The 26,088-nt window shown below is 45.4% G+C and overlaps 1 protein-coding gene across 1 annotated transcript in view; it reads right to left on the bottom strand.

Annotated features, from left to right (window-relative positions):
• The window catches only part of LOC126284990 (helix-loop-helix protein delilah-like), a 49,403-nt gene that overhangs the window by 17,069 nt on the left and 6,246 nt on the right, over nt 1-26,088 (bottom strand). Inside the window, exon 2 of the mRNA XM_049984284.1 lies at nt 2,954-3,858. Within this exon, the coding sequence (XP_049840241.1) occupies nt 2,977-3,753 (777 nt within the window). The 5' untranslated portion in view covers nt 3,754-3,858 and the 3' untranslated portion in view covers nt 2,954-2,976. The remainder of the gene's footprint in view (nt 1-2,953; nt 3,859-26,088) is intronic.

Raw genomic sequence — 26,088 nt, 5'->3', positions numbered from 1 at the left:
AGTTGACCGGTGTTTGCTGGTGAAACGTTGTTGTGATGCCTCGTGTAAGGAGGAGAAATGCGCACCATCGCGTTTCCGACTTTCATAAAGGTCGGATTGTAACCCATCGCGATTGCGGTTTACCGTATCGCGACATTGCTGCTCGCGTTGGTCGAGATCCTATGACTGTTAGCAGAATATGGAATCGGTGTGTTCAGGAGGGTAATACGGAACGCCGTGCTGGATCCCGACGGCTTCGTATCACTAGCAGTGGCGAGATGACAGGCATCTAATCCGCATGGCTGTAACGGATCGTGCAGCCACGTCTCGATCCCCGAGACAACACATGGGGACGTTTGCAAGACAACAAACGTCTGCACGAATAGTTCGACGTTTGCAGCAGCTCGGAGACCATGGCTGCAGTTACCCTTGACGATGCATCACAGACAGGAGCGCCTGCGATGGTGTACTCAACGACGAACCTGGGTGCACGAATGGCAAAACGTCATTTTTTCGGATGAATCCAGGTTCTGTTTACAGCATCATGATGGTAGCATCCGTGTTTGACGACATCGCGGTGAACGCACATTGGAAGCGTGTATTCGTCATCGCCATATTGGCGTATCACCCGGCGTGATGGTATGGGGTGCAATTGGTTACACGTCTCGGTCACCTCTTATTCGCATTGACGGCATTTTGAACAGTGGATGTTGCATATCAGATGTGTTACGACCCGTGGCTCTACCCTTCATTCGATCCCTGTGAAACCCTACATTTCAGCAGGATATTGCGGCCAGGTGGAATAGGTCCACAGACAATACGCCAAACTAATAAAAGATTGACTGACGTCACAACCAGTATACACATCACTTAACTGAGTAATAGCAATCAGTTTGTCTATAGACGAATATATTTTACCATGGGTATAAAATTCTTATTTTTTAACAATTTTAGATTTTGCACGAACTTTAGGATCATTTCATGGACAATCAATGTGAGACCTTTAGGCTGACTGGTAATACCTCTCCAACCACCAAAATAAAACTGCGGCCTCGTACCATAGATTTGAGGTCCGTCATTAAGAACAAATAAGTAATCATTAAAACCAGCTGCATAGTGACTCAACCTCTCCTCTGTATTTTTCTTTTTTTCATTAAAATGTTTAACAATTAAATGTGCCTCGTCTGTCCCTGACGTTTATCAGCTGCTGTTTTCAGGAACACTGAAACTTGTTCAAAATCTTCAATACACACTTCAATAACTACACTGGGTACTGATTTCTCAGGATTTATGCACCCCAATTTCGTGAAAATTTAGTCACATGTCAGTTGTAGTACAATATACACTCCTGGAAATGGAAAAAAGAACACATTGACACCGGTGTGTCAGACCCATCGTACTTGCTCCGGACACTGCGAGAGGGCTGTACAAGCAATGATCACACGCACGGCACAGCGGACACACCAGGAACCGCGGTGTTGGCCGTAGAATGGCGCTAGCTGCGCAGCATTTGTGCACCGCCGCCGTCAGTGTCAGCCAGTTTGCCGTGGCATACGGAGCTCCATCGCGGTCTTTAACACTGGTAGCATGCCGCGACAGCGTGGACGTGAACCGTATGTGCAGTTGACGGACTTTGAGCGAGGGCGTATAGTGGGCATGCGGGAGGCCAGGTGGTCGTACCGCCGAATTGCTCAACACGTGGGGCGTGAGGTCTCCACAGTACATCGATGTTGTCGCCAGTGGTCGGCGGAAGGTGCACGTGCCCGTCGACCTAGGACCGGACCGCAGCGACGCACGGATGCACGCCAAGATCGTAGGATCCTACGCAGTGCCATAGGGGACCGCACCGCCACTTCCCAGCAAATTAGGGACACTGTTGCTCCTGGGGTATCGGCGAGGACCATTCGCAACCGTCTCCATGAAGCTGTGCTACGGTCCCGCACACCGTTAGTCCGTCTTCCGCTCACGCCCCAACATCGTGCAGCCCGCCTCCAGTGGTGTCGCGACAGGCGTGAATGGAGGGACGAATGGAGACGTGTCGTCTTCAGCGATGAGAGTCGCTTCTGCCTTGGTGCCAATGATGGTCGTATGCGTGTTTGGCGCCGTGCAGGTGAGCGCCACAATCAGGACTGCATACGACCGAGGCACACAGGTCCAACACCCGGCATCATGGTGTGGGGAGCGATCTCCTACACTGGCCGTACACCTCTGGTAATCGTCGAGGGGACACTGAATAGTGCACGGTACATCCAAACTGTCATCGAACCCATCGTTCTACCATTCCTAGACCGGCAAGGTAACTTGCTGTTCCAACAGGACAATGCAATTCCGCATGTATCCTGTGGCACCCAACCTGCTCTAGAAGGTGTAAGTCAACTACCCTGGCCAGCAAGATCTCCGGATCTGTCCCCCATTGAGCATGTTTGGGACTGGATGAAGCGTCGTCTCACGCGGTCTGCACGTCCAGCACGAACGCTGGTCCAACTGAGGCGCCAGGTGGAAATGGCATGGCAAGCCGTTCCACAGGACTACATCCAGCATCTCTACGATCGTCTCCATGGGAGAATAGTAGCCTGCATTGCTGCGAAAGGTGGATATACACTGTACTAGTGCCGACATTGTGCATGCTCTGTTGCCTGTGTCTATGTGCCTGTGGTTCTGTCAGTGTGATCATGTGATGTATCTGACCCCAGGAATGTGTCAATAAAGTTTCCCCTTCCTGGGACAATGAATTCACGGTGTTCTTATTTTAGTTTCCAGGAGTGTATTTGTCCAATGAATACCCGTTTATCATCTGTATTTCTTCTTGGTGTAGCAATTTTAATGGCCAGTAGTGTAAAATTTCATTAATTTTCTAGTAGAACTGTATCAACGGTACTGTTTTTCAAATGATATTACAGTGTGTCCTTACATTCAGTGAAAATGGAGCACGTTAGGAGTAGAAGTAATGTCTAGGTTCAACAGTAGAACCAACCATTGTTTCGAGAATAATGGATGTCACCGCGGTTCGAGGCACAGGTCATCGAGGCCGGGAGGCGGCGTCAGACACAGTGGCAGCGGCAGCGGCAGCGGGCTGTCGTCGTCACGCAGCCCCGGTAGCGGGCCGGCAGTCAGCGTGAGCAGCGACGAGACGGGCGGCAGCGCCCTCTGGGGCCCGCACTCCGGCTCCTCCGGCAGCTGCGCCGAGGACACGGCCTCTAGCGCGCGCGTCAGCTCGGCGATGTAGCGGATGGCGAGCCGCAGCGTGGCTATCTTGGTGACCTTGTCGCCGGCCTGTTCCTGCAGCTCCTGGGGGTGCTCGGGCGGCAGCGCGCGCCGCAGCGCCTCGAACGCGGCGTTGATCTCGCGCATGCGCTCCCGCTCCCGGGCGTTGGCCGTCCTGCGCCGGTACCTGCTGAGCGGCTGCGCCTGCCGCCGCGCCCGCCGCCCACCGCCGCCCCTCCTGCCGGCGCCGCCCTCGCACGACGGCGGCAGCTCCTCTCGCCCGTCTCCTCCACCCGCTGCCGCACATTCGTCGGCGACGAACTCGGTGATCTGCGGCCTGAGCAGAGAGCGCGGCCTCAGAGAGTACCTCCCTTTCCGCCCCTCTCCGACTGCTGCCTCCTCGGCAACCGAATCGGAACCCGACAGTCCGTTCACCAGTTCTTTCCCCTCGCTGCAGGCGGTCTCCGGGCAGATGAGGTTTTCTGGGGGGTTGTTGTTCGAGTCCAGACTCGACGGCGTCTCCACGCGGATTAAACTGTCCATGTCACTGCCAGTGGCGCAGGGGGGCATGGCGGCGGTGGCTCCCGCAGAGCCCTCTGTCGTCGAATGCTATCCTCCTTGTCTCCATCGGAACTCGTCTACCAGAACTCGCGGTCCGCCAGTGAAGAATCACATCTGAAACAAAACAGAGGTAAATTCTATTAATAGCGCACACGGAACAGAAAGAAATAACTTCATCTGCTGGGAGATTGCGAGTGGTAAGCTCAGTCATCCAACCCGATATGTTTCTGCCGAAGAAACATCTGAAACTGAACATTGTAGTAGACATTGAAAATACCGCTTGAGTTGCAAGCGTGGTTAAAAGACGACTCGTTTAGGGCCCTTACATGCCCATTATCAGATGTTATACTGAAAAGAAACGAGAGACCGGAGCTAATAACAGTTTTTACACGCTACGACTACTCGCCATTATTGTGCGTCATTATCTGTGTCCTCAGTCAAATTTAAACGCAGCCAAAACCTCTCAGACAAACAGAAGCTCAGCAATGTCAAAATTAGCGCAAGGAGGGCTATGCGTGAAGCGTTGAGTGAATTCGAAAGTAAAATTCTATGTACCGACTTGACATAAAATCCTACGAAGGTCTGGTCTTACGTTAAATCAGTAAGTGGATTGAAACAGCATATGCAGACACTGTGGGATGCTAGTGGCATTGAAATAGAGAATGACATGCGTCAAGCTGAAATACTAAAATGCTTTTTCCAAAGCTGTTTCACAGAAGAAGACCGCACTGCTGTTCCTTCTCTAAATCCTCGCACTAACGAAAAAATGGCTGACATAGAAATAAGTGTCCAAGGAATAGAAAAGCAACTGAGAGGAACGGAAGGTTCCAAATGATTGGAAAACAGCGCAGGTAGTTCCAGTTTTCAAGACGGGTCTTCGAGCAGATGCGCAAAACTATAGGCCTATATCTGACATCGATCTGTTGTAGAATTTTGGAATATGTTTTTTCCCCGCGTATCACGTCATTTCTGGAAACCCAGAATCTACTGTGTAGGTATCAACATCGATTCCGGAAACAGCGATGATGTGTGATCCAACTCGCTTTATTTGTTCATGAGACCCAGAAAATATTAGATAAAGGCTCCCAGGTAGATGCCATTTTCCTTGACTACCGGAAGGCGTTCGATACAGTTCCGCACTGTCGCCTGATAAAGAAAGTAAGAGCCTACGGAATATCAGACCAGTTGTGTGGCTGGATTGAAGAGTTTTTAGCAAACAGAACACAGCATGCTGTTATCAATGGAGTCTACAGACGTTAAAGCAACCTCTGGCATGCCACAGGGTAGTGTTATGGGACCATTGCTTTTCACAATATATATAAATGACCTAGTAGATAGTGTCGTAAGTTCCATGCGGCTTTTCGCGGATGATGCTGTAGTATACATAGAAGTTGCAGCATTAGAAAATTGCTGCGAAATGCAGGAAGATCCGCAGCGGATAGGCACTTGGTGCAGGGAGTAGCAACTGACCCTTAACATAGACAAATGTAACGTATTGCCAATACATAGAAAGAACGGTCCTTTATTGTATGATTATATGATAGCGGAACAAACACTGGTAGCAGTTACTTCTGTAAAGTATCTGGTAGTATGCGTACGGAACGATTTGAAGTGGAATGATCATATAAAATTAATCGTTGGTTAGGCGGGTGCCAGGTTGAGATTCATTGGGAGAGTCCTTAGAGAATGTAGTCCATCAACAAAGGAGGTGGCTTACAAAACACTCGTTCGACCATACTTGAGTATTGCTCATCAGTGTGGGATCCGTTCCAGTTCAGGTTGACAGAGGGGATAGAGAAGATCCAAATAAGAACGCCGCGTATCGTCATAGGGTTATTTGGTAAGCGTGATAGCGTTACGGAGATGTTTAGCAAACTCAAGTGGCAGACTCTGGAAGAGAGGCGCTCTGCATCGCGGTGGAGCTTGCTGTCAGGTTTCGAGAGAGTGCGTTTCTGGATGAGGTATCGAAAATATTGTGTCCCCCCACTTATACCTCCCGAGGAGATCACGAATGTAAAATTAGAGAGATTCGAGCGCGCACGGAGGCTTTCCGGCAGTCGTTCTTCCCGCGAACCATACGCGTCTGGAATAGGAAAGGGAGGTAATGACAGTGGCACATAAAGTGTCCTCCGCCACACGCCGTTGGCTGGCTTGCGGAGTATAAATGTAGATGTAGATGTAGAAATTAAAATTCGCATGTCTTTCATGACGTAAAATTTGTCTCAGTTCTTATCTTATGTGAGTCTCGTCGAGTCGTCGGCTTTTAGGTAGCAGCTTTTAAATTGATCCTAGTTTTAATGTGTCAGTTCTATTGCTGCTACGAGCTATTAATTGGCTTACCAGTATTTTACAGTGTGGCTTGTAAGGTTTGGCAACGTTCCATTTTGTTCAGAAGCGCGATAGCTTATAGGAGCAGCACATATGTATGTCCTTATTCTCGTGACTGTGGCGCTTTATTTCTTGTCGCCATACATACCTCCATTAAATTAAAAACTTGCATGCCACTCGTGGAAAGGGAAAATTTTCCATAGTGTTTTACGACATATACATAAATTATATGTCGCCGGCTTTGTGTTTGTTTTACTAAAGTTCTGTACTGCCCCTGTTCAATAATGTACTCTTGACGCTTTTCATGTAACTTTGTATTTCGTTTTGAATGTAAACCACTAATTCAAGCTGTGAACGGCCGGGCTAATTGGGCGCGCCTTGTTCTCCCCGTCAATAGATGCAGTACTTTTGCCACTCTGGTTTAATAGTTTGATTCCCCTCCACGTACGCTACTCCGTGCTCTGCGTTCGCTCCTAATACACCGCGTCCTGTACTCTTCCACCGCTGCGCTCGGGGTTACAGCACGAAATGCAAGTGTCCTGGTCTTCATTGCATATTTCTTTACCCAGGCAGTCGTCCGTAGTAATGCCTGGTGCCACTTTGCTATCGATTCAAGTTTTACAGCACCTGACCCGATCGCTGTTTCCTGAAATGGAACTATTTTTTTGCTTTTTTATGTGTGCGATTGCGTCTGGAAACTATTATTAGCTCCGACCTCTTGTTTATTTTCGTTATAACATCTGATGATGGGTATGTATGGGCCCGAATACTGTCATGCTCTAACTACTGAGAAAGAACCTTACAACTGGAGTGGTATTTTCAACCTATGGTAATCGGAAACGGTTTTGTTCCTCCACACACCCAGTGGCCTCTTTACACGCGACATATTAGAGTTGTCTCTTCAAGTGTATCTATTGACTGTAGATGATTATAACGTATGCCTCTTTGCTGTGATGCCATGTTTGTGTTTCATGATGATGAGAAAATGGACAGGGGGGAGCCCGATGGTGGAACGTAGACTTTGTAAGTAGGCTGTTTAGGTTTTCTTATTGGTAACACCGCTTAGCGCTCGGTATGAAAAATCACTGGCTGTGCTGTGCGCAGTCTGTGTTTAGTTTGCATTGTTGTCTGCCATTGTAGTGTTGAGCAGCGGCAGCTGGGTGCTAACAGCGCGTAGCGTTGCGCAGTTGGAGGTGAGCCGCCAGCAGTGGTGGACGTGGGGAGAGAGATGGCGGAGTTTTGAAATTTGTAAGAATTGGTGTCATGAACTGCTATATATATTATGACTAGTGAGATAAATACATTGTTTGTTCTGTATTAAAATCTTTCATTTGCCAACTATGCCTATCAGTAGTTAGTGCCTTCCGTAGTTTGAATCTTTTATTTAGCTGGCAGTAGTGGCGCTCGCTGTGTTGCAGTAGTTCGAGTAACCAAGATTTTTGTGAGGTAAGCGATTTGTGAAACATATAGGTTAATGTTAGTCAGGGCCATTCTTTTGTAGGGATTATTGAAAGTCAGATTGCGTTGCGCTAAAAAAATTGTGTTTCAGTTTAAGCACAGTCGTGTATAAATGTTCAAAGAGGACGTTTCACATAGACCAGTCTTATATAATAGTTCTAAGGGGACGTTTCAACTTCTACTCTCGATGAGCACCATCAAAGCCGCCTTCGTTTAGACAGACCGCTATCAACAGTGTCATGGATGTGTGTGATGCCCTTAGGTTAGTCAGGTTTAAGTAGTTCTAAGTTCTAGGGGACTGATGACCACAGCAGTTAAGTCCAATAGTGCTCAGAGCCATCTGAACCAACTGTCACACGCCCTCTCTGCATCAGGCACTGCACAGACGTTTGGAATTTAGCCGACGACGTTTACTGAAAAGTCCGGTGATCAGGAACTCTACATCATCACATTGCCTCCCTTTTTTCCGTCCAAATACTGCTAGAGAAAATTTCAGCCACCACAAGGAATGGAACTGACTTCCACCGAGTCGAGCGTCAACGACTTGGTAACATCGGCTACAGAGGTGGGTAATAGATACACAACGAGCAACACTTTCAATTCTCAGCAGACTCGCCGTTAGATAGTAGCGTGTGGAGATGACCAAGAGTTAAACAACGTGCAGATTGGTATGAAATGGCACTGCCTGACAAAAAAGGTGATCCACCCACAAGGCATGGTCGGATGTGAATATAACTACGTGCACATACAGGGTGTCTTTGCATAAGCATGCAAAAATGTAACAGGACGTAGAGAATGCTCCACTGAACAATTTGAGGTAGCGAGCCTGGAGTCGGAGAATCCAGCTGAAGCAGATGTGAAAGTAAACTGGGCTACCACTTTGTCTAGCATTACCGTTTTCCATCTTATTTACAACTAACACGCGTACAAGTTTGCACGTACTGTGCTGTTCATTTAATGAACATTCTTTATTTCCTGCAAGCAAACAGAGTCCGAGCCTGAGTACTAGGAAGTCATGATGTCGGATTTGTTTACTTTACTTGTCCATAAGGTGGCTGTGTTGTATCGCATTTACATTGCCCCATGACAGAATGTGCTATTAATCAATGACATATCCATTCATTACTCGGTGCTAATCAGAGACGTACAGAACAATACGATGGGGCAGTACCGGTACAGTTTCTCTGAACTGACTGACTTACACGTTCTGTATGGAGAAGTACTTTGCAGTGCTCTCGCTGCTGAAAGGTTGTACAGGGAACGATTTCTTAACATGGATTATCCGTCACGATGGGTGTTTATTTCACTCGATCGATGAATGCGGGAGACTGGTTCATTGGAAATAGGAAACGACGGATCTGGTAACATGAGGACTACTCGCCCACCCGATTTTGAAGAGAGGATGGTAGAACGTGTTGCAGCGGACCCCACTACAAGTACTCTTCGTATTGCACATGAAATGAGCGCTGCACGTACTAGAGTGTGGACAGTACTCCATGAACAACAGTTACGCCCATATCACCCGCAACGAGTGGATGTAATGTTTGTGACTGAGTTTGCACCAAGGTTCGCACTGTTTGAGGGATTGTACCAACAATGGATACTTCATCAAGTACGTTTTACTGTGACTGTCTGGGACGGCATTGTAGGCGACACATTAACTGGGTCATATCTTCTAGCTGGTCGTCTAAATGGCAACCTGTACTTGAGGCTCATGCAAACGTATGCCTTGTTATTTCTCCTCTATTTGCACCATTTAGATATAGAGAGTGTACAAAACAAACTTATTGAAGAGGCAAACATGACGTACGTGGCTAGAGCCCGTGTTTTTGTTTCGGTAATACCCTCTGTTTTATTTGCTCAATAGTGGGCCACACAACATGTATTGCCTAAGAGTGAACTTATTTCTCCCACATTCACTACAATCAGGCGACATGGAGTAGTGGTTAAACATTAGTCGTCCATCGCCACATTAAGCTCGGCAGCTGGGAGGTGAAGATCAGATTTTGGCCTAAACTGAATTAGTAAAGAAAAATATTGTAACTGAAAATAAATAAATATCGTTTTGTTAATAACCTAACATCTAATGGCATTACGTATCAAATGTTGATAGAATTCTTACTGTCAAGAACTGTTACAAACTTGAGTCTAACAGAGTCCACAAGGTATGAAAATTAGTTGTTTGACTTGTCATTCAAGAAGCACACAGTGGTTGGTCATTTACAATATCTAACAGACAGTTATTCGAAATGTGTTGATTGAGAAGTACTGTGGAGAATTAAAAATACTTTGAGAATGATGATTTACACTAATATTACAGTTCTGCCAGAGATTAATAACGGCTTTATAGGCTTTATCATTGACAGTTTTCGGTAAAATTAACATTTGTGACAGTGGCCTTTGGACGTTCGAATCTGCTTACTGCTTATCAGGAAACTAATTGTGGCTTACAACCTGGTAACACAAATCCGAACACGGCGAAGAAAGATTAAATCAAATATTTAGTTGAGCGCAGGGCTGGTAACTGAAAATCGAACTTCTGCTGCACTTAGACATCGGAACCAGGCGCTGTAATGCCACACCATCCTCCCCCAATGCAAGCTGATGCGCCGTCTCTTATGACCTGGTCGTCGGCGTTACGTTAAACCTCAACTTCCCTCATTCACAATCGAGAGACCGTAGTCAGACACTCTTCTGCACCTATTCTTTCAGAGTTGCAACACAACTCGAATCTTGTTTGTGGGAAGATTTTTGTAGTGCTTATAAGTTACGCGCAGGAAGAAAACACATACTCAAATATAAATCGATTAGTGAGACGTGCTTCGATGGGCCAACCTGAGGAGCAAGCTTGTCAAAGAGCATATATTCGATTTGAAGTTCATATCTGCCACGCATTTGAAACATATCACACATGACGAACGTAATACATTCTTTTTTGGTGTTTTTCTTGTAGATCCATCGAAGAGTGTCAGTATAATTAGAAAACTTGTTTTCAAACGGACTAATGTAGGAGATTTCCGAATAGACAGTTTATATAGGATATTAAGTAATATGTGGGAAATCTCTGGGGAATGGGCAGACTATATTTAATCAGTTCTTTGTACTGTCTTAGTTACAAACACTTTTTTTGTTTTTACAAATTTGTTCGTTTCTGACACTTTGTTTTCAAATTTCCAGCGCGTTTCTGCTGATAGTTTTTCTTTTCAACTGTTTTCTTCTGATGGTAAATGAAAAATTCAGACTATCTACAGTTAGCCCTAATGCAAGTATCTAAATGCGATATCATCGATTACCTTACTCGCTCGCACACGCCCGCTGTCTGCTTTGTACGCTGAAATCGTTTTTGAACACGCTGATGAAGAATGCCAACATTCATAATACGTCCTGAATACACTAAGTCCTTTAAATGCCCCCAAAAAATCCAGTGAATTGAGATCAGCATTTGGAGCAGGTGAAGAAGTTGCTACCCCATGACTTACTCTGTTTTTGTTTCGTAAAGGCTGATTTAAAATGGTTCTTGGTTGCAAGAAAATGAGATGGCACTCTATCGTGCACCAACCTCATGTTGAGACATAAGTGTAGTGGAACACCTTCCAGCAAAACATTTAAACAGGCCATTAAAAATTCGCTGTATGATGCTACAGTCACTATTCCATGAAGAAGGGAACATCCTGTTAATCTGTCACCAATTATATACGCCCACACATTACAGCTAAACTGTAATGGGAAACAAAAAGGCATAAATGAAGGAATCATCTCAAAACAAAGAATGTATGGAACTAAACAATTAGAAATAACATTGACCACATGCGTATGAGAAATCTTTAGATTCTTCTTACGTCCTCTATTCGTTCAGCGGAGGTTTCTCACTCATTAGTTAACACCCTGTATGTACAGAACGTACCTCAGGAGCAATTTTCCTTACGAAGTCTTGTTGTCCGTAACGTATCTGTTGTTTGTACCAGCTAGGATACCACTACGTGATTCCGCTAGACGCATTCATAGATTGTGTTCTCTGCTTAATCTCGTCTTACATACCTCACTTCACCATTCATTATTTATTGTTAATTTTCTTGTAATATTTTCCTAGTTGTCACTTTTCTATTAAAAGACCTCTTCTGGAAATCTGGATGGGGATATATCGATAATCTCTTTAAAACAGAGAAATCATCATGATACCTTTTAATAACAGGTGGCATCTTCATTAAACTTGCAGCCTGCCCATCCCCCTTAGAACAAGAATTGAAAGGAAAACGATGCACGTCCACACTTTGCGATAACGACTTTGCCAACAATTGTAACTGCAGGTAAGTGGCACAATAAAAGGTGTCCTATGGGTCCGTCGCTCGGTTTTGTCACATATCGGATTTGCCCGGAACGCTTCATATCGACTTCCCTGTTTTTCTTTCTTTTTTTTCCCTACCAACGCCAGCGGCCTAGCATTTGTTGAGTCAAAATTGCGTGGTGAAGCGAAAGGTTACAGTTTCTGTTGGTAGTGACAAGCACCGATTACGTCTAGGCCTACCGCAAAGATCAGTCTTGTCATTTAGATTTTTGTTCATCATTTTCAGCACTTGTTTTCGATGAACGCCGATGTGAAGAAATATTTTTTTTAACGCAAATACGTCCTGTTTCTTCACAACGGAAATCTTGTTGTTCCATTACCTCCGTTACCCCCTAGTGCAATGAGAATTCTTCTTTTGTGCCCATATACTTGCTTCACACAGTCAAAGAGGAAGACTGGGAGTGTTGAAAGCTCAAAAGGTTGTACGACTCCTTCACACAGTAAAACTAAAATTATATTCTTCTACAATTTCAAAAGAACAACTTCAAATCTGTACCGAAAATTGTGAAAAATGTAATATGAAATAAAAATATTGACACTCGATATTGACATTCTGATATCGGTATATCGATTAATCGGATGAGAAAACATTCCCGACATTCACTGAAGAGCCAAAGAAACCGATACATCTGCATAAAGGAAAAGGGCACAGGTCATCCCCGTTTTCAAGAAGGGACGTCGAACAGATGTGCAGAACTACAGACCTATATCTCTAACGTCGATCAGTTGTAGAATTTTGGAACACGTATTATGTTCGAGTATAATGACTTTTCTGGAGACTAGAAATCTACTCTGTAGGAATCAGCATGGGTTTCGAAAAAAAGACAGTCGTGTGAAACCCAGCTCGCGCTATTCGTCCACGAGACTCAGAGGGCCATAGACACGGGTTCCCAGATAGATGCCGTGTTTCTTGACTTGCGCAAGGCGTTCGATACAGTTCCCCATAGTCGTTTAATGAACAAAGTAGGAGCATATGGACTATCAGACCAATTGTGTGATTGGATTGACGAGTTCCTGGATAACAGAACGCATCATGTCATTCTCAATGGAGAGAAGTCTTCCGAAGTAAGAGTGATTTCAGGTGTGCCGCAGGGGAGTGTCATAGAACCGTTGCTATTCACAATATACATAAATGACCTGGTGGATGACATCGGAAGTTCACTGAGGCTTTTTGCAGATGATGCTGTGGTGTATCGAGTGGTTGTAACAATGGGAAATTGTACAGAAATGCAGGAGGATCTGCAGCGAATTGACGCTTGGTGCAGGGAATGGCAATTGAATCTCAATGTAGACAAGTGTAATGTGCTGCGAATACATAGAAAGATAGATCCCTTATCATTTAGCTACAAAATAGCAGGTCAGGAACTGGAAGCAGTTAATTCCATAAATTATTTGGGAGTATTAGGAGTGATTTAAAATGAAATGATCATATAAAGTTGGTCGTCGGTAAAGCAGATGCCAGACTGAGATTCATTGGAAGAATCCTAAGGAAATGCAATACGAAAACAAAGGAAGCAGGTTACAGTACGCTTGTTCGTCCAATGCTTGAATACTATTCAGCAGTGTGGGATCCGTACCAAATAGGGTTGATAGAAGAGATAGAGAAGATCCAACGGAGAAAAGCGCTCTTCGTTACAGAATTATTTGGTAAGCGTTACGGAGATAATAGATAAACTCCAGTGGAAGACTCTGCAGGAGAGACGCTCAGCAGCTCGGTACGGGCTTTTGTTAAAGTTTCGAGAACACACCTTTACCGATAAGTGAAGCAATATATTGCTCCCTCCTACGTATATCTCGGGAAGAGACCATGAGGATAAAATCAGGGAGATTAGAGCCCACACAGAAGCATACCGACAATCCTTCTTTCCACGAACAATACGAGACTGGAATAGGAGGGAGAACCGATAGAAGTACTCAGGATACCCTCCGCCACACACCGTCAGGTGGTTTGCGGAGTATGGTTGTAGATGTAGATGTAATATCGCGATGGGCTCCCGTGAGCACTCAGAACTGCCGCAACACGACGTGGCATGGACTCACAGTGAAATGAATACCCCTAGCTGCATACAGGCATTGATATACGTCAACGGGAGCAGTTGGAAATGTATGCCCCGACCGGGAAACGAACCCGGGATCTCCTACTTACATGGCAGACGGTCTCTCCATGTGAGCCACCGAGGTCACAGAGGATAGTGCGACTGCAGGGACTTATCTCTGGCACGCCTCCCGTGAGACCCACATTCCCAACTTATCGACCTGCACTATATTCATAGTGCTCCTGCCCATTATAGTCATTACTCGCGGCTTTTTGCCGATTCCCGTAAGAGTTTGGGCACTGTTCGTGCATCCGCACAGAAGGAGATGTCCAAATGACCGGTGAGTTTATATATATATATATATATATATATATATATATATATATATATATATATATATATATTAAAAACAAAGATTCCAAGACTTACCAAGCGGGAAAGCGCCGGCAGACAGGCACATGAACAAAACACACAAACACACACACAGAATTCGAGCTTTCGCAACTGGCAGTTGCTTCGTCAGGAAGGAAGGAAGGAGAGGGAAAAATGAAAGGGTGTGGGTTTTAAGGGAGAGGGTAAGGAGTCATTCCAATCCCGGGAGCGGAAAGACTTCCCTTAGGGGAAAGAAAAGGACAGGTGTACACTCGCACACACACACACATATCCATCCGCACATACACAGACACAAGCAGACATATTTAAAGGCAAAGAGTTAAAGGCAGAGATGTCAGTCGAGGCGGAAGTACAGAGGCAAAGAAGTTGTTGAAAGACAGGTGAGGTATGAGCGGCGGCAACTTGAAATTAGCGGAGGTTGAGGCCTGGCGGATATCGAGAAGAGAGGATATACTGAAGGGCGAGTTCCCATCTCCGGAGTTCGGATAGGTTGGTGTTGGTGGGAAGTATCCAGATAACTCGGACGGTGTAACACTGTGCCAAGATGTGCTGGCCGTGCATCAAGGCATGTTTAGCCACAGGGTGATCCTCATTACCAACAAACACTGTCTGCCTGTGTCCATTCATGCGAATGGACAGTTTGTTGCTGGTCATTCCCACATAGAAAGCATCACAGTGCAGGCAGGTCAGTTGGTAAATCACGTGGGTGCTTTCACATGTGGCTCTCCCTTTGATTGTGTACACCTTCCGGGTTACAGGACTGGAGTAGGTGGTGGTGGGAGGGTGCATAGGACAGGTTTTACACCGGGGGCGGTTGCAAGGGTAGGAGCCAGAGGGTAGGGGAGGTGGTTTGGGGATTTCATAGGGATGAACCAAGAGGTTACGTAGGTTAGGTGGACGGCGGAAAGACACTCTTGGTGGAGTGGGGAGGATTTCATGAAGGATGGATCTCATTTCGGGGCAGGATTTTAGGAAGTCGTATCCCTGCTGGAGAGCCACATTCAGAGTCTGATCCAGTCCCGGGAAGTATTCTGTTACAAGTGGGGCACTTTTGGGGTTCTTCTGTGAGAGGTTCTGGGTTTGAGGGGATGAGGAAGTGGCTCTGGTTATCTGCTTCTGTACCAGGTTGGGAGGGTAGTTGCGGGATGCGAAAGCTGTTTTCAGGTTGTTGGTGTAATGGTCGAGGGATTCAGGACTGGAGCAGATTCGTTTGCCACGAAGGCCTAGGCTGTAGGGAAGGGACCGTTTGATATGGAATGGGTGGCAGCTGTCATAATGGAGGTACTGTTGCTTGTTGGCGGGTTTGATGTGGACGGATGTGTGCAGCTGGCCATTGGACAGATGGAGGTCAACATCTAGGAAAGTGGCATGGGATTTGGAGTAGGACCAGGTGAATCTGATGGAACCAAAGGAGTTGAGGTTGGAGAGGAAATTCTGGAGTTGTTCTTCACTGTGAGTCCAGATCATGAAGATGTCATCAATAAATCTGTACCAAACTTTGGGTTGGCAGGCTTGGGTAACCAAGAAGGCTTCCTCTAAGCGACCCATAAATAGGTTGGCATACGAGGGGGCCATCCTGGTACCCATGGCTGTTCCCTTTAATTGTTGGTATGTCTGGCCTTCAAAAGTGAAGAAGTTGTGGGTCAGGATGAAGCTGGCTAAGGTGACGAGGAAAGAGGTTTTAGGTAGGGTGGCAGGTGATCGGCGTGAAAGGAAGTGCTCCATTGCAGCGAGGCCCTGGACGTGCGGGATATTTGTGTATAGGGAAGTGGCATCAATGGTTACCAGGATGGTTTCTGGGGGTAACAGACTGGGTACGGATTCCAGGCGTTCGAGAAAGTGGTTGGTGTCTTTCCTCGTCACCTTAGCCAGCTTCATCCTGACCCACAACTTCTTCACTTTTGAAGGCCAGACATACCAACAATTAAAGGGAACAGCCATGGGTACCAGGATGGCCCCCTCGTATGCCAACCTATTTATGGGTCGCTTAGAGGAAGCCTTCTTGGTTACCCAAGCCTGCCAACCCAAAGTTTGGTACAGATTTATTGATGACATCTTCATGATCTGGACTCACAGTGAAGAACAACTCCAGAATTTCCTCTCCAACCTCAACTCCTTTGGTTCCATCAGATTCACCTGGTCCTACTCCAAATCCCATGCCACTTTCCTAGATGTTGACCTCCATCTGTCCAATGGCCAGCTGCACACATCCGTCCACATCAAACCCACCAACAAGCAACAGTACCTCCATTATGACAGCTGCCACCCATTCCATATCAAACGGTCCCTTCCCTACAGCCTAGGCCTTCGTGGCAAACGAATCTGCTCCAGTCCTGAATCCCTCGACCATTACACCAACAACCTGAAAACAGCTTTCGCATCCCGCAACTACCCTCCCAACCTGGTACAGAAGCAGATAACCAGAGCCACTTCCTCATCCCCTCAAACCCAGAACCTCTCACAGAAGAACCCCAAAAGTGCCCCACTTGTAACAGAATACTTCCCGGGACTGGATCAGACTCTGAATGTGGCTCTCCAGCAGGGATACGACTTCCTAAAATCCTGCCCCGAAATGAGATCCATCCTTCATGAAATCCTCCCCACTCCACCAAGAGTGTCTTTCCGCCGTCCACCTAACCTACGTAACCTCTTGGTTCATCCCTATGAAATCCCCAAACCACCTCCCCTACCCTCTGGCTCCTACCCTTGCAACCGCCCCCGGTGTAAAACCTGTCCTATGCACCCTCCCACCACCAACTACTCCAGTCCTGTAACCCGGAAGGTGTACACAATCAAAGGGAGAGCCACATGTGAAAGCACCCACGTGATTTACCAACTGACCTGCCTGCACTGTGATGCTTTCTATGTGGGAATGACCAGCAACAAACTGTCCATTCGCATGAATGGACACAGGCAGACAGTGTTTGTTGGTAATGAGGATCACCCTGTGGCTAAACATGCCTTGATGCACGGCCAGCACATCTTGGCACAGTGTTACACCGTCCGAGTTATCTGGATACTTCCCACCAACACCAACCTATCCGAACTCCGGAGATGGGAACTCGCCCTTCAGTATATCCTCTCTTCTCGATATCCGCCAGGCCTCAACCTCCGCTAATTTCAAGTTGCCGCCGCTCATACCTCACCTGTCTTTCAACAACTTCTTTGCCTCTGTACTTCCGCCTCGACTGACATCTCTGCCCTTAACTCTTTGCCTTTAAATATGTCTGCTTGTGTCTGTGTATGTGCGGATGGATATGTGTGTGTGTGTGCGAGTGTACACCTGTCCTTTTCTTTCCCCTAAGGGAAGTCTTTCCGCTCCCGGGATTGGAATGACTCCTTACCCTCTCCCTTAAAACCCACACCCTTTCATTTTTCCCTCTCCCTCCTTCCTTCCTGACGAAGCAACTGCCAGTTGCGAAAGCTCGAATTCTGTGTGTGTGTTTGTGTGTTTTGTTCATGTGCCTGTCTGCCGGCGCTTTCCCGCTTGGTAAGTCTTGGAATCTTTGTTTTTAATATATTTTTCCCCTGTGGAAGTTTCTTTCTGTTTTATTTACATCGTCATTAATTTGAACCCAACAATTACGTTTGTTATTGTCTCTGTTGCATTTCGAAATCTTCTCTATCGTCTTACATTCTCTTTTCGTTTGTACAAGAAGTTCCACTTTGTATTCATCTTCCATTTTTCCGTAATCTACCATACATTTTATCCTGCCCAATTATACTCAATAATACGTAATTTACTTCCAAACCATAACCTAAAATTTTCAACGCTTTCAACATAACCGCTGCTATAAAATCCATTGTTCCAAGTTTACAAACATTTCGTGTAAACTCGTGAATACTATTTCACAGCTTCAATTCCTTTCACCCATTACACAACCATCTCAGTTTTTTTTTTTTCCAACAACTTTCGTTTTATTTCCATTCCCGTTTTTCCCACAAAACCGATCATTTTCTAGCAGCTTCCTACAGGTTTACACGTTATTATTTCTTCATCAAACAATTGTTAGCCTCATTATCATACCCTGCCAATACATAACCAGTCCTTTGAATACATTTACACACATACTCTTCGAGATTTTATTCGAAAATTTTTTTCGAATTTTATTTTTTCGCAAATTATTTTTTCGAAACTTTTTTCCAAAAAATTTTTTTGTCGAAATTTTCTTGAATTTCTCGAAATTTTCTTGAATTTCCCCACCCTTTAACGTGATCTGGAGACAACATAACTACCCAACCTTTGCACCCATTGTTGTTCACCAACCTAAGTTCAGCACATGATCAACATAGCTCATCTCAAACCAACACTTTTTCGACTTTTTTCACACCTTTATCTCTCCCTATATAAATCTCTCTTTACTTTCACTTTAACCTCATATTACCCTTTCCACCTACCAATACCATGTCAACCTCACAACATCCCTACAACGACCCCATTAAATTTTATTTACATTCCCTCCGCAAACATGCCTTCACCCTAGCCAGATTACGCTCCCATATTTTATTTACTCAGGCTTGTCTGACATTTGGCATTACTCCCAAAGGCCTCACACTTAAAGTTCCCATCTCTGGCTGCAATCCTTCTTTCCATCAGTCCTTATACCAGTTCCAAACAGCACAATCCATAGCCCTCACCCGCCTAATCCTTCACCTATACATCGACTCGGCCAATGAACACACCCGTCAACTCCTATCCCAAATCAAAGTCCTCAATCTTTCCTCTCCCACATCCACAGCGGCTGTACATAGCATCCTCCTACAGGCCAACCGCAAATTAGAACAACATGCCACCCTCCACCTCAAAAAACTATCCAATCTCCTGGTTTCCCACCTCCGGAAAGGCAACTCACTCACCCTCCACAACCTTTCCAACAAACCTCAACCTCCTCTCATTGCACACAGACCCAGTCTCTCCCATCCACTCAATCTCCCACTTCCAGCTCCACTCCCCCCAACACCTCAAAATTCTAGTCAACACAATCTGGAACCACAACACCCCAATTCAGTAGTTAACCTTTCCTCCAAACCCCTCTCCCAATCCGAAACCTCTGTCCTATCCAAAGGCCTCACCTTCAGCCCCACTCCCAGGTTCAACCAAACTGCCCTTGTCAAGGATTTACTGTCCTACACTCGTAGTCTCTGCTGGAAATATCACTTTGCCACGAAGAAAAACAATCCTGATCCCACTCCTAATGATCCAACTCCCCAAGACACTATCCAAATTGAACCCTGCCTGCAACAGTTCCGTCCTCCATCACAGCGGGACCCACCTCCTCTTCCTCAAAATCACCCTCTCCAAACCTTCCAGGAATTTCTCACTTCCAGCCTTGCCTCTCAATCTTTCTTGAAAAACCTTAATCCTACTCCCAACATCACCACAGCCGAATCCCAGGCTATCCGTGATCTGAAAGCTGACTGATCCATCATCATTCTTCCGGCTGACAAGGGTTCCACGACTGTGGTACTTGATCGTCGGGAGTATGTGGCTGAGGGACTGCGTCAGCTTTCAGACAACTCTACATACAAAGTTTGCCGAAGTAATCCCATTCCTGATGTCCAGGCAGAGCTTCAAGGAATCCTCAGAACCTTAGGCCCCCTACAAAACCTTTCACCTGACTCCATCAAACTCCTCACCCCACCGTCACCTCGCACTCCTACCTTCTACCTACTTCCTAAAATTCACAAACCCAAACATCCTGGCCGCCCCATTGTAGCTGGTTACCAAGCCCCCACAGAACGTATCTCTGCCTACGTAGATCAACACCTTCAACCCATTACATGCAGTCTCCCATCCTTCATCAAAGACACCAACCACTTTCTCGAACGCCTGGAATCCGTACCCAGTCTGTTACCCCCAGAAACCATCCTGGTAACCATTGATGCCACTTCCCTATACACAAATATCCCGCACGTCCAGGGCCTCGCTGCAATGGAGCACTTCCTTTCACGCCGATCACCTGCCACCCTACCTAAAACCTCTTTCCTCGTCACCTTAGCCAGCTTCATCCTGACCCACAACTTCTTCACTTTTGAAGGCCAGACATACCAACAATTAAAGGGAACAGCCATGGGTACCAGGATGGCCCCCTCGTATGCCAACCTATTTATGGGTCGCTTAGAGGAAGCCTTCTTGGTTACCCAAGCCTGCCAACCCAAAGTTTGGTACAGATTTATTGATGACATCTTCATGATCTGGACTCACAGTGAAGAACAACTCCAGAATTTCCTCTCCAACCTCAACTCCTTTGGTTCCATCAGATTCACCTGGTCCTACTCCAAATCCCATGCCACTTTCCTAGATGTTGACCTCCATCTGTCCAATGGCCAGCTGCACACATCCGTCCACATCAAACCCACCAACAAGCAACAGTACCTCCATTATGACAGCTGCCACCCATTCCATATCAAACGGTCCCTTCCCTACAGCCTAGGCCTTCGTGGCAAACGAATCTGCTCCAGTCCTGAATCCCTCGACCATTACACCAACAACCTGAAAACAGCTTTCGCATCCCGCAACTACCCTCCCAACCTGGTACAGAAGCAGATAACCAGAGCCACTTCCTCATCCCCTCAAACCCAGAACCTCTCACAGAAGAACCCCAAAAGTGCCCCACTTGTAACAGAATACTTCCCGGGACTGGATCAGACTCTGAATGTGGCTCTCCAGCAGGGATACGACTTCCTAAAATCCTGCCCCGAAATGAGATCCATCCTTCATGAAATCCTCCCCACTCCACCAAGAGTGTCTTTCCGCCGTCCACCTAACCTACGTAACCTCTTGGTTCATCCCTATGAAATCCCCAAACCACCTCCCCTACCCTCTGGCTCCTACCCTTGCAACCGCCCCCGGTGTAAAACCTGTCCTATGCACCCTCCCACCACCACCTACTCCAGTCCTGTAACCCGGAAGGTGTACACAATCAAAGGGAGAGCCACATGTGAAAGCACCCACGTGATTTACCAACTGACCTGCCTGCACTGTGATGCTTTCTATGTGGGAATGACCAGCAACAAACTGTCCATTCGCATGAATGGACACAGGCAGACAGTGTTTGTTGGTAATGAGGATCACCCTGTGGCTAAACATGCCTTGATGCACGGCCAGCACATCTTGGCACAGTGTTACACCGTCCGAGTTATCTGGATACTTCCCACCAACACCAACCTATCCGAACTCCGGAGATGGGAACTCGCCCTTCAGTATATCCTCTCTTCTCGATATCCGCCAGGCCTCAACCTCCGCTAATTTCAAGTTGCCGCCGCTCATACCTCACCTGTCTTTCAACAACTTCTTTGCCTCTGTACTTCCGCCTCGACTGACATCTCTGCCCTTAACTCTTTGCCTTTAAATATGTCTGCTTGTGTCTGTGTATGTGCGGATGGATATGTGTGTGTGTGTGCGAGTGTACACCTGTCCTTTTCTTTCCCCTAAGGGAAGTCTTTCCGCTCCCGGGATTGGAATGACTCCTTACCCTCTCCCTTAAAACCCACACCCTTTCATTTTTCCCTCTCCTTCCTTCCTTCCTGACGAAGCAACTGCCAGTTGCGAAAGCTCGAATTCTGTGTGTGTGTTTGTGTGTTTTGTTCATGTGCCTGTCTGCCGGCGCTTTCCCGCTTGGTAAGTCTTGGAATCTTTGTTTTTAATATATTTTTCCCCTGTGGAAGTTTCTTTCTGTTTTATTTGTATATATATATATATATATATATATATATATATATATATATATATATATATATATGTGTGTGTGTGTGTGTGTGTGTGTGTGTGCGTGTGTGTGTGTGTGTGTGTGTGTGTGTGTGGCATGGACTCGACTAATGTCTGAAGTAGTGCTGCAGGGCTGTCAATGAATTCGAAAGAGTACGAGGGGGTGGAGATCTCTTCTGAACAGCACGTTCCAAGGCATCCCAGACATGCCCAACAATGTTCATGTCTGCGGAGTTTGGTGACCGGTGGACGTGTTGAAACTCAGAAGAGTGTTGCTGCAGCTACTCTTGAGCAGTTTTGGACGCATGAGGTATCGCATTGTCTTGCTGGAATTGCCCGTCGGAAAGCACAATGGACGTGAATGGAGCAGGTGGTCAGAGAGGATGCTTATGTACGTCTCATGTCAGAGTTGTATCAAGACGTATCAGGGGTTCCGTATCACTCCATCTACACATTCCACACTTCATTACAGAGCCTCCACCAGCTTGAACATTCCGCTGCTGACATGCAAGGTCCATGGATTCATGAGGTTGTCTCCGTACCCGTACACGTCCATCCTCTCGATACATTTTGAAACGAGACTCGTCCGACATCAACAGCCCAATGTCGGAGTTTACGTGCCCAGGCGAGAAGTAAAGCTTTGTGTCGTGCAGTGATGAAGGGTACATGAGTGGACCTTCGGCTCCGAGAGCCCATATCGATGATGTTTCGATAAATCGTTCGCACGTTGAAACTTGTTGTTGGTCCATCATTGAAATGTGCAGCAATTTGCGGAAGGATTGCACGTCTGTCACGTTGAACGTTTCTATTCAATCGTCATTGTTCATGTTCTTGCAGGACCTTTTTCGGGCCTCAGCGATGTCGGAGACTTGATGTTTTACCGGATTTCTGGTATTCACGATACACTCGTGGCATGGTCATACGGGAAAATCCCCACTTCATTGCTGCCTGGGAGACGGTGTGTCCTATCGCTCGCGCGCCGACTATAGCGCCACTTTCAAACTCACTTAAATCTCGATACCCTGACATTGCAGCAACAGCAACCAATCTAACAAATACGCCAGACACTTGTTGTCTTATATAGGCGTTGCCGACCGCAACATCGTATTCTGCCTGTTTGCTTCTGTGTATATCGATACTTTTCGGAAGTACTTTCGATATATTGATATTTTAGCAACAGCCCTAGTTTTGACGCATTGTGTTTGTTCTATCTTTAAGGGACTAAGGATGTCAAAAGAGCCTTAATGCGATCACTAACCCGGAAACATCGCGTACCTAGCAATGTAAGACCAAAGTCGTAGATGCTCTGTTATAATAAAAAAACTGCTGCTTATTAATGTTATCCAACTGTAATTGAACGTTATAAATGTTTATCAATATTTCTGTCAATATGTCCACGTTCCGAGATACAAAAATCTTTTCAAGCTTATTCTTACTCGATTTTACGTAGGTTAGTGTTTGTCATGTATGACTTTGATTTCTATGTGGTGTATATGTATCCATACACTAAATAAGGTTTGTGGTAGTAATCATCTGACTACTATATCAGTGGCTCTGATATAGTTCGTCTACTGGAAACAATAAATGACTAACTATATGTCATTTATTCAATTACCTAACCTAATCTCTAGGTATTTCAGTTTGATATATTAGCTAATGGAAAGGTAGAAGTTACTAAGGCGTAATAGTCAGATGTGTTCCTTAGAGGCAAATTTCTACAGTAACGACGAGCTTTGCCAAAGTTGAAATGGCTGTGAAGAGTATAAAATTTTATAGCATTTAAACCTGAAATAACCCTATAAAAGGAAACACTTAACTAAGACAATCATTATGGGCGTTACACTGCCGTTAGTGTGTGATGGTCTTGTTAACCTTATTTCCAGTAAGAGTTTCACAAGATTTTCAAAGGCCTACAAAATTACTTTATAATGTCTCTCAGCATCACACTGAATCGCCAGTTTGTACACTGTCTTGCTTTCCCAACAGCAGCTTGACGAATTTCGCAGCGGCGCTCTCAGCGTGTACACCTGACGAAGGCGTTAGATGTTTCTCATAGCCCTAGGACTTTAATGCTATGTTATTATATTGCCGTCAGAACTACAAAAAAAAAAAAATTGAAACTGATTTATTTCTTCGTTGACGTCATAAGTTTGGTACACATGGATGATAACAACTCTTTTCTAGAGCGCTTCCAGAAACACTGTTAGGTCGTGATTTGGTCTCTGTTCAGATACAGAATCACAACACTAGGGGTACAACAATAGTTTTAATCTGTCAAATTTCAGGGGTATAGTTGAAGTGTGGTTGTGTGAATAAAAGGTATGAAGGAATTTCCTCATCTGGCAACACTTCGCGCGAATAGAAAACCTCAACAAATAAAGAAAAGTCCCTGTGTCAAATCCAAGAAAAAGATGTACTACTTTTTTCGGTTTTGTTTAATTAATATTATAAATATTATTCTAATTAATGTTAAACGAGTCGTATCAAATACAAACAAAATAATGTGAGGAGATAGAACGTAAGAAGCATGAAAGGGATGAGATTGATTTAAAATTTATTTCGTTAATTGGTTAGTTATCATTCCACTTTAAAATAACAGCAAGAGAACAGACAGGTACCAGTATAAGAGGATGTATTAGATGAAGTATTATATTTTTAAATAAAATTATGAGGTCAGATTGTTCAACTTAATAAAATAAATGGCAGTTTGCATCTCTTGTGCCATGAGTACAGTTGTCAAGTGTGTGTACACTTAAAAGTGTGCAATATATTCACGATTCTTCGTTTAAGACGAGTCTGCGATTTGATATAAAAATAAACAAAAAATGTCAAAACCTTCTTAAATTAACAATCGTTTTCATAGAACAATATTTCTATTGTTTACGGTCAATGATACATATAAATCATTCATGAATGAGAAGCAGTAATGAATGAGAAGTAGTAATGAGGTGTGAAGATTCCCATGGGTGGAGAGGGGGAGGGGATTTCAGCTCTTAATACTCTTGTGTTTCATGTCCTTACACGTTAGTATGATAAAAACATGTCTGTACAAAAAATTTACTTCCTTCGAGTACACACTTCATTTTCTGCAGATCACTCCCAGAATGAAGTGAACGGCCGGCCGATGTGGCCATAATGTTCGCACATGCATTGACAATGAGCTGACGCATGTTGTCAGGCGTTGTCGGTGGATCACGATAGCAAGTATCCTTCAACTTTCCCCGCAGGAAGAAATCCGGGGACGTCAGATCGGGTGAACGTGTGGGCCATGGTATGGTTCTTCGACGACCAATCCAACTGTCATTAAATATGCTATTCAATACCGCTTAAACTGCACGTGAGCTATGTGCCGGACGCCCATCATGTGGGAAGTACATCGCCATTCTGTCATGCAGTGAAACATCTTGTAGTAACGTCGGTAGAACATTACGTAGGAAATCACCAGATATTGCACAATTTAGATTGGTGCTTCACTCCGGAACAGCGCGACTGCTACGGTCGCAAGTTCGAATCCTGCGTCGGGCATGGATGTGTGTGATGTCCTTAGGTTGGTTAGGTTTATGTAGTTCTACGTTCTAGGGAACTGATGGTCTCGGATGTAAAGTCCCATAGTGCTCAGAGCCATTTGAACCATTTTGAAGTGAGCGTACTGGTCTTCCCAATTTATTTGGCAGCTTCGGTGCAGCGGTCAGGCTATCTAAGTGTCACCTTACGCCTTGTTAATAAACGCCTTTGATAATTCGTTTTACTGTATGGCGTTCGGAAGTGATATCTGTGCAACAGGTGCTACAAAGAAACGACATTCCTCAGTAAAAAATTCCAATCTTTATTTCTTGTTAATTGACCGCTCCATTAACAAGGAAGGTTTCAATCGGCAACACTAACAACGGGAAGAAGTTACGCAAATGCTACTATTCTTCGCGATTTCTCACCACTTCGTTGACTGGTACTTACTCTCCCTTATCTTGTGACATACAAACCTCTAAGGGTGAATTCGTTTGCAAAAGTTTCATATCTATGATGCGTTCCTACACCTTGCATTTCATAAAGTCCGAATAAATTGTGATGCCGTTCAC

This window comes from Schistocerca gregaria, chromosome 1 (assembly GCF_023897955.1).
Source record: "Schistocerca gregaria isolate iqSchGreg1 chromosome 1, iqSchGreg1.2, whole genome shotgun sequence".
Lineage (NCBI taxonomy): Eukaryota > Metazoa > Arthropoda > Insecta > Orthoptera > Acrididae > Schistocerca > Schistocerca gregaria.
This window is presented reverse-complemented; position numbering and strand designations above follow the sequence as displayed.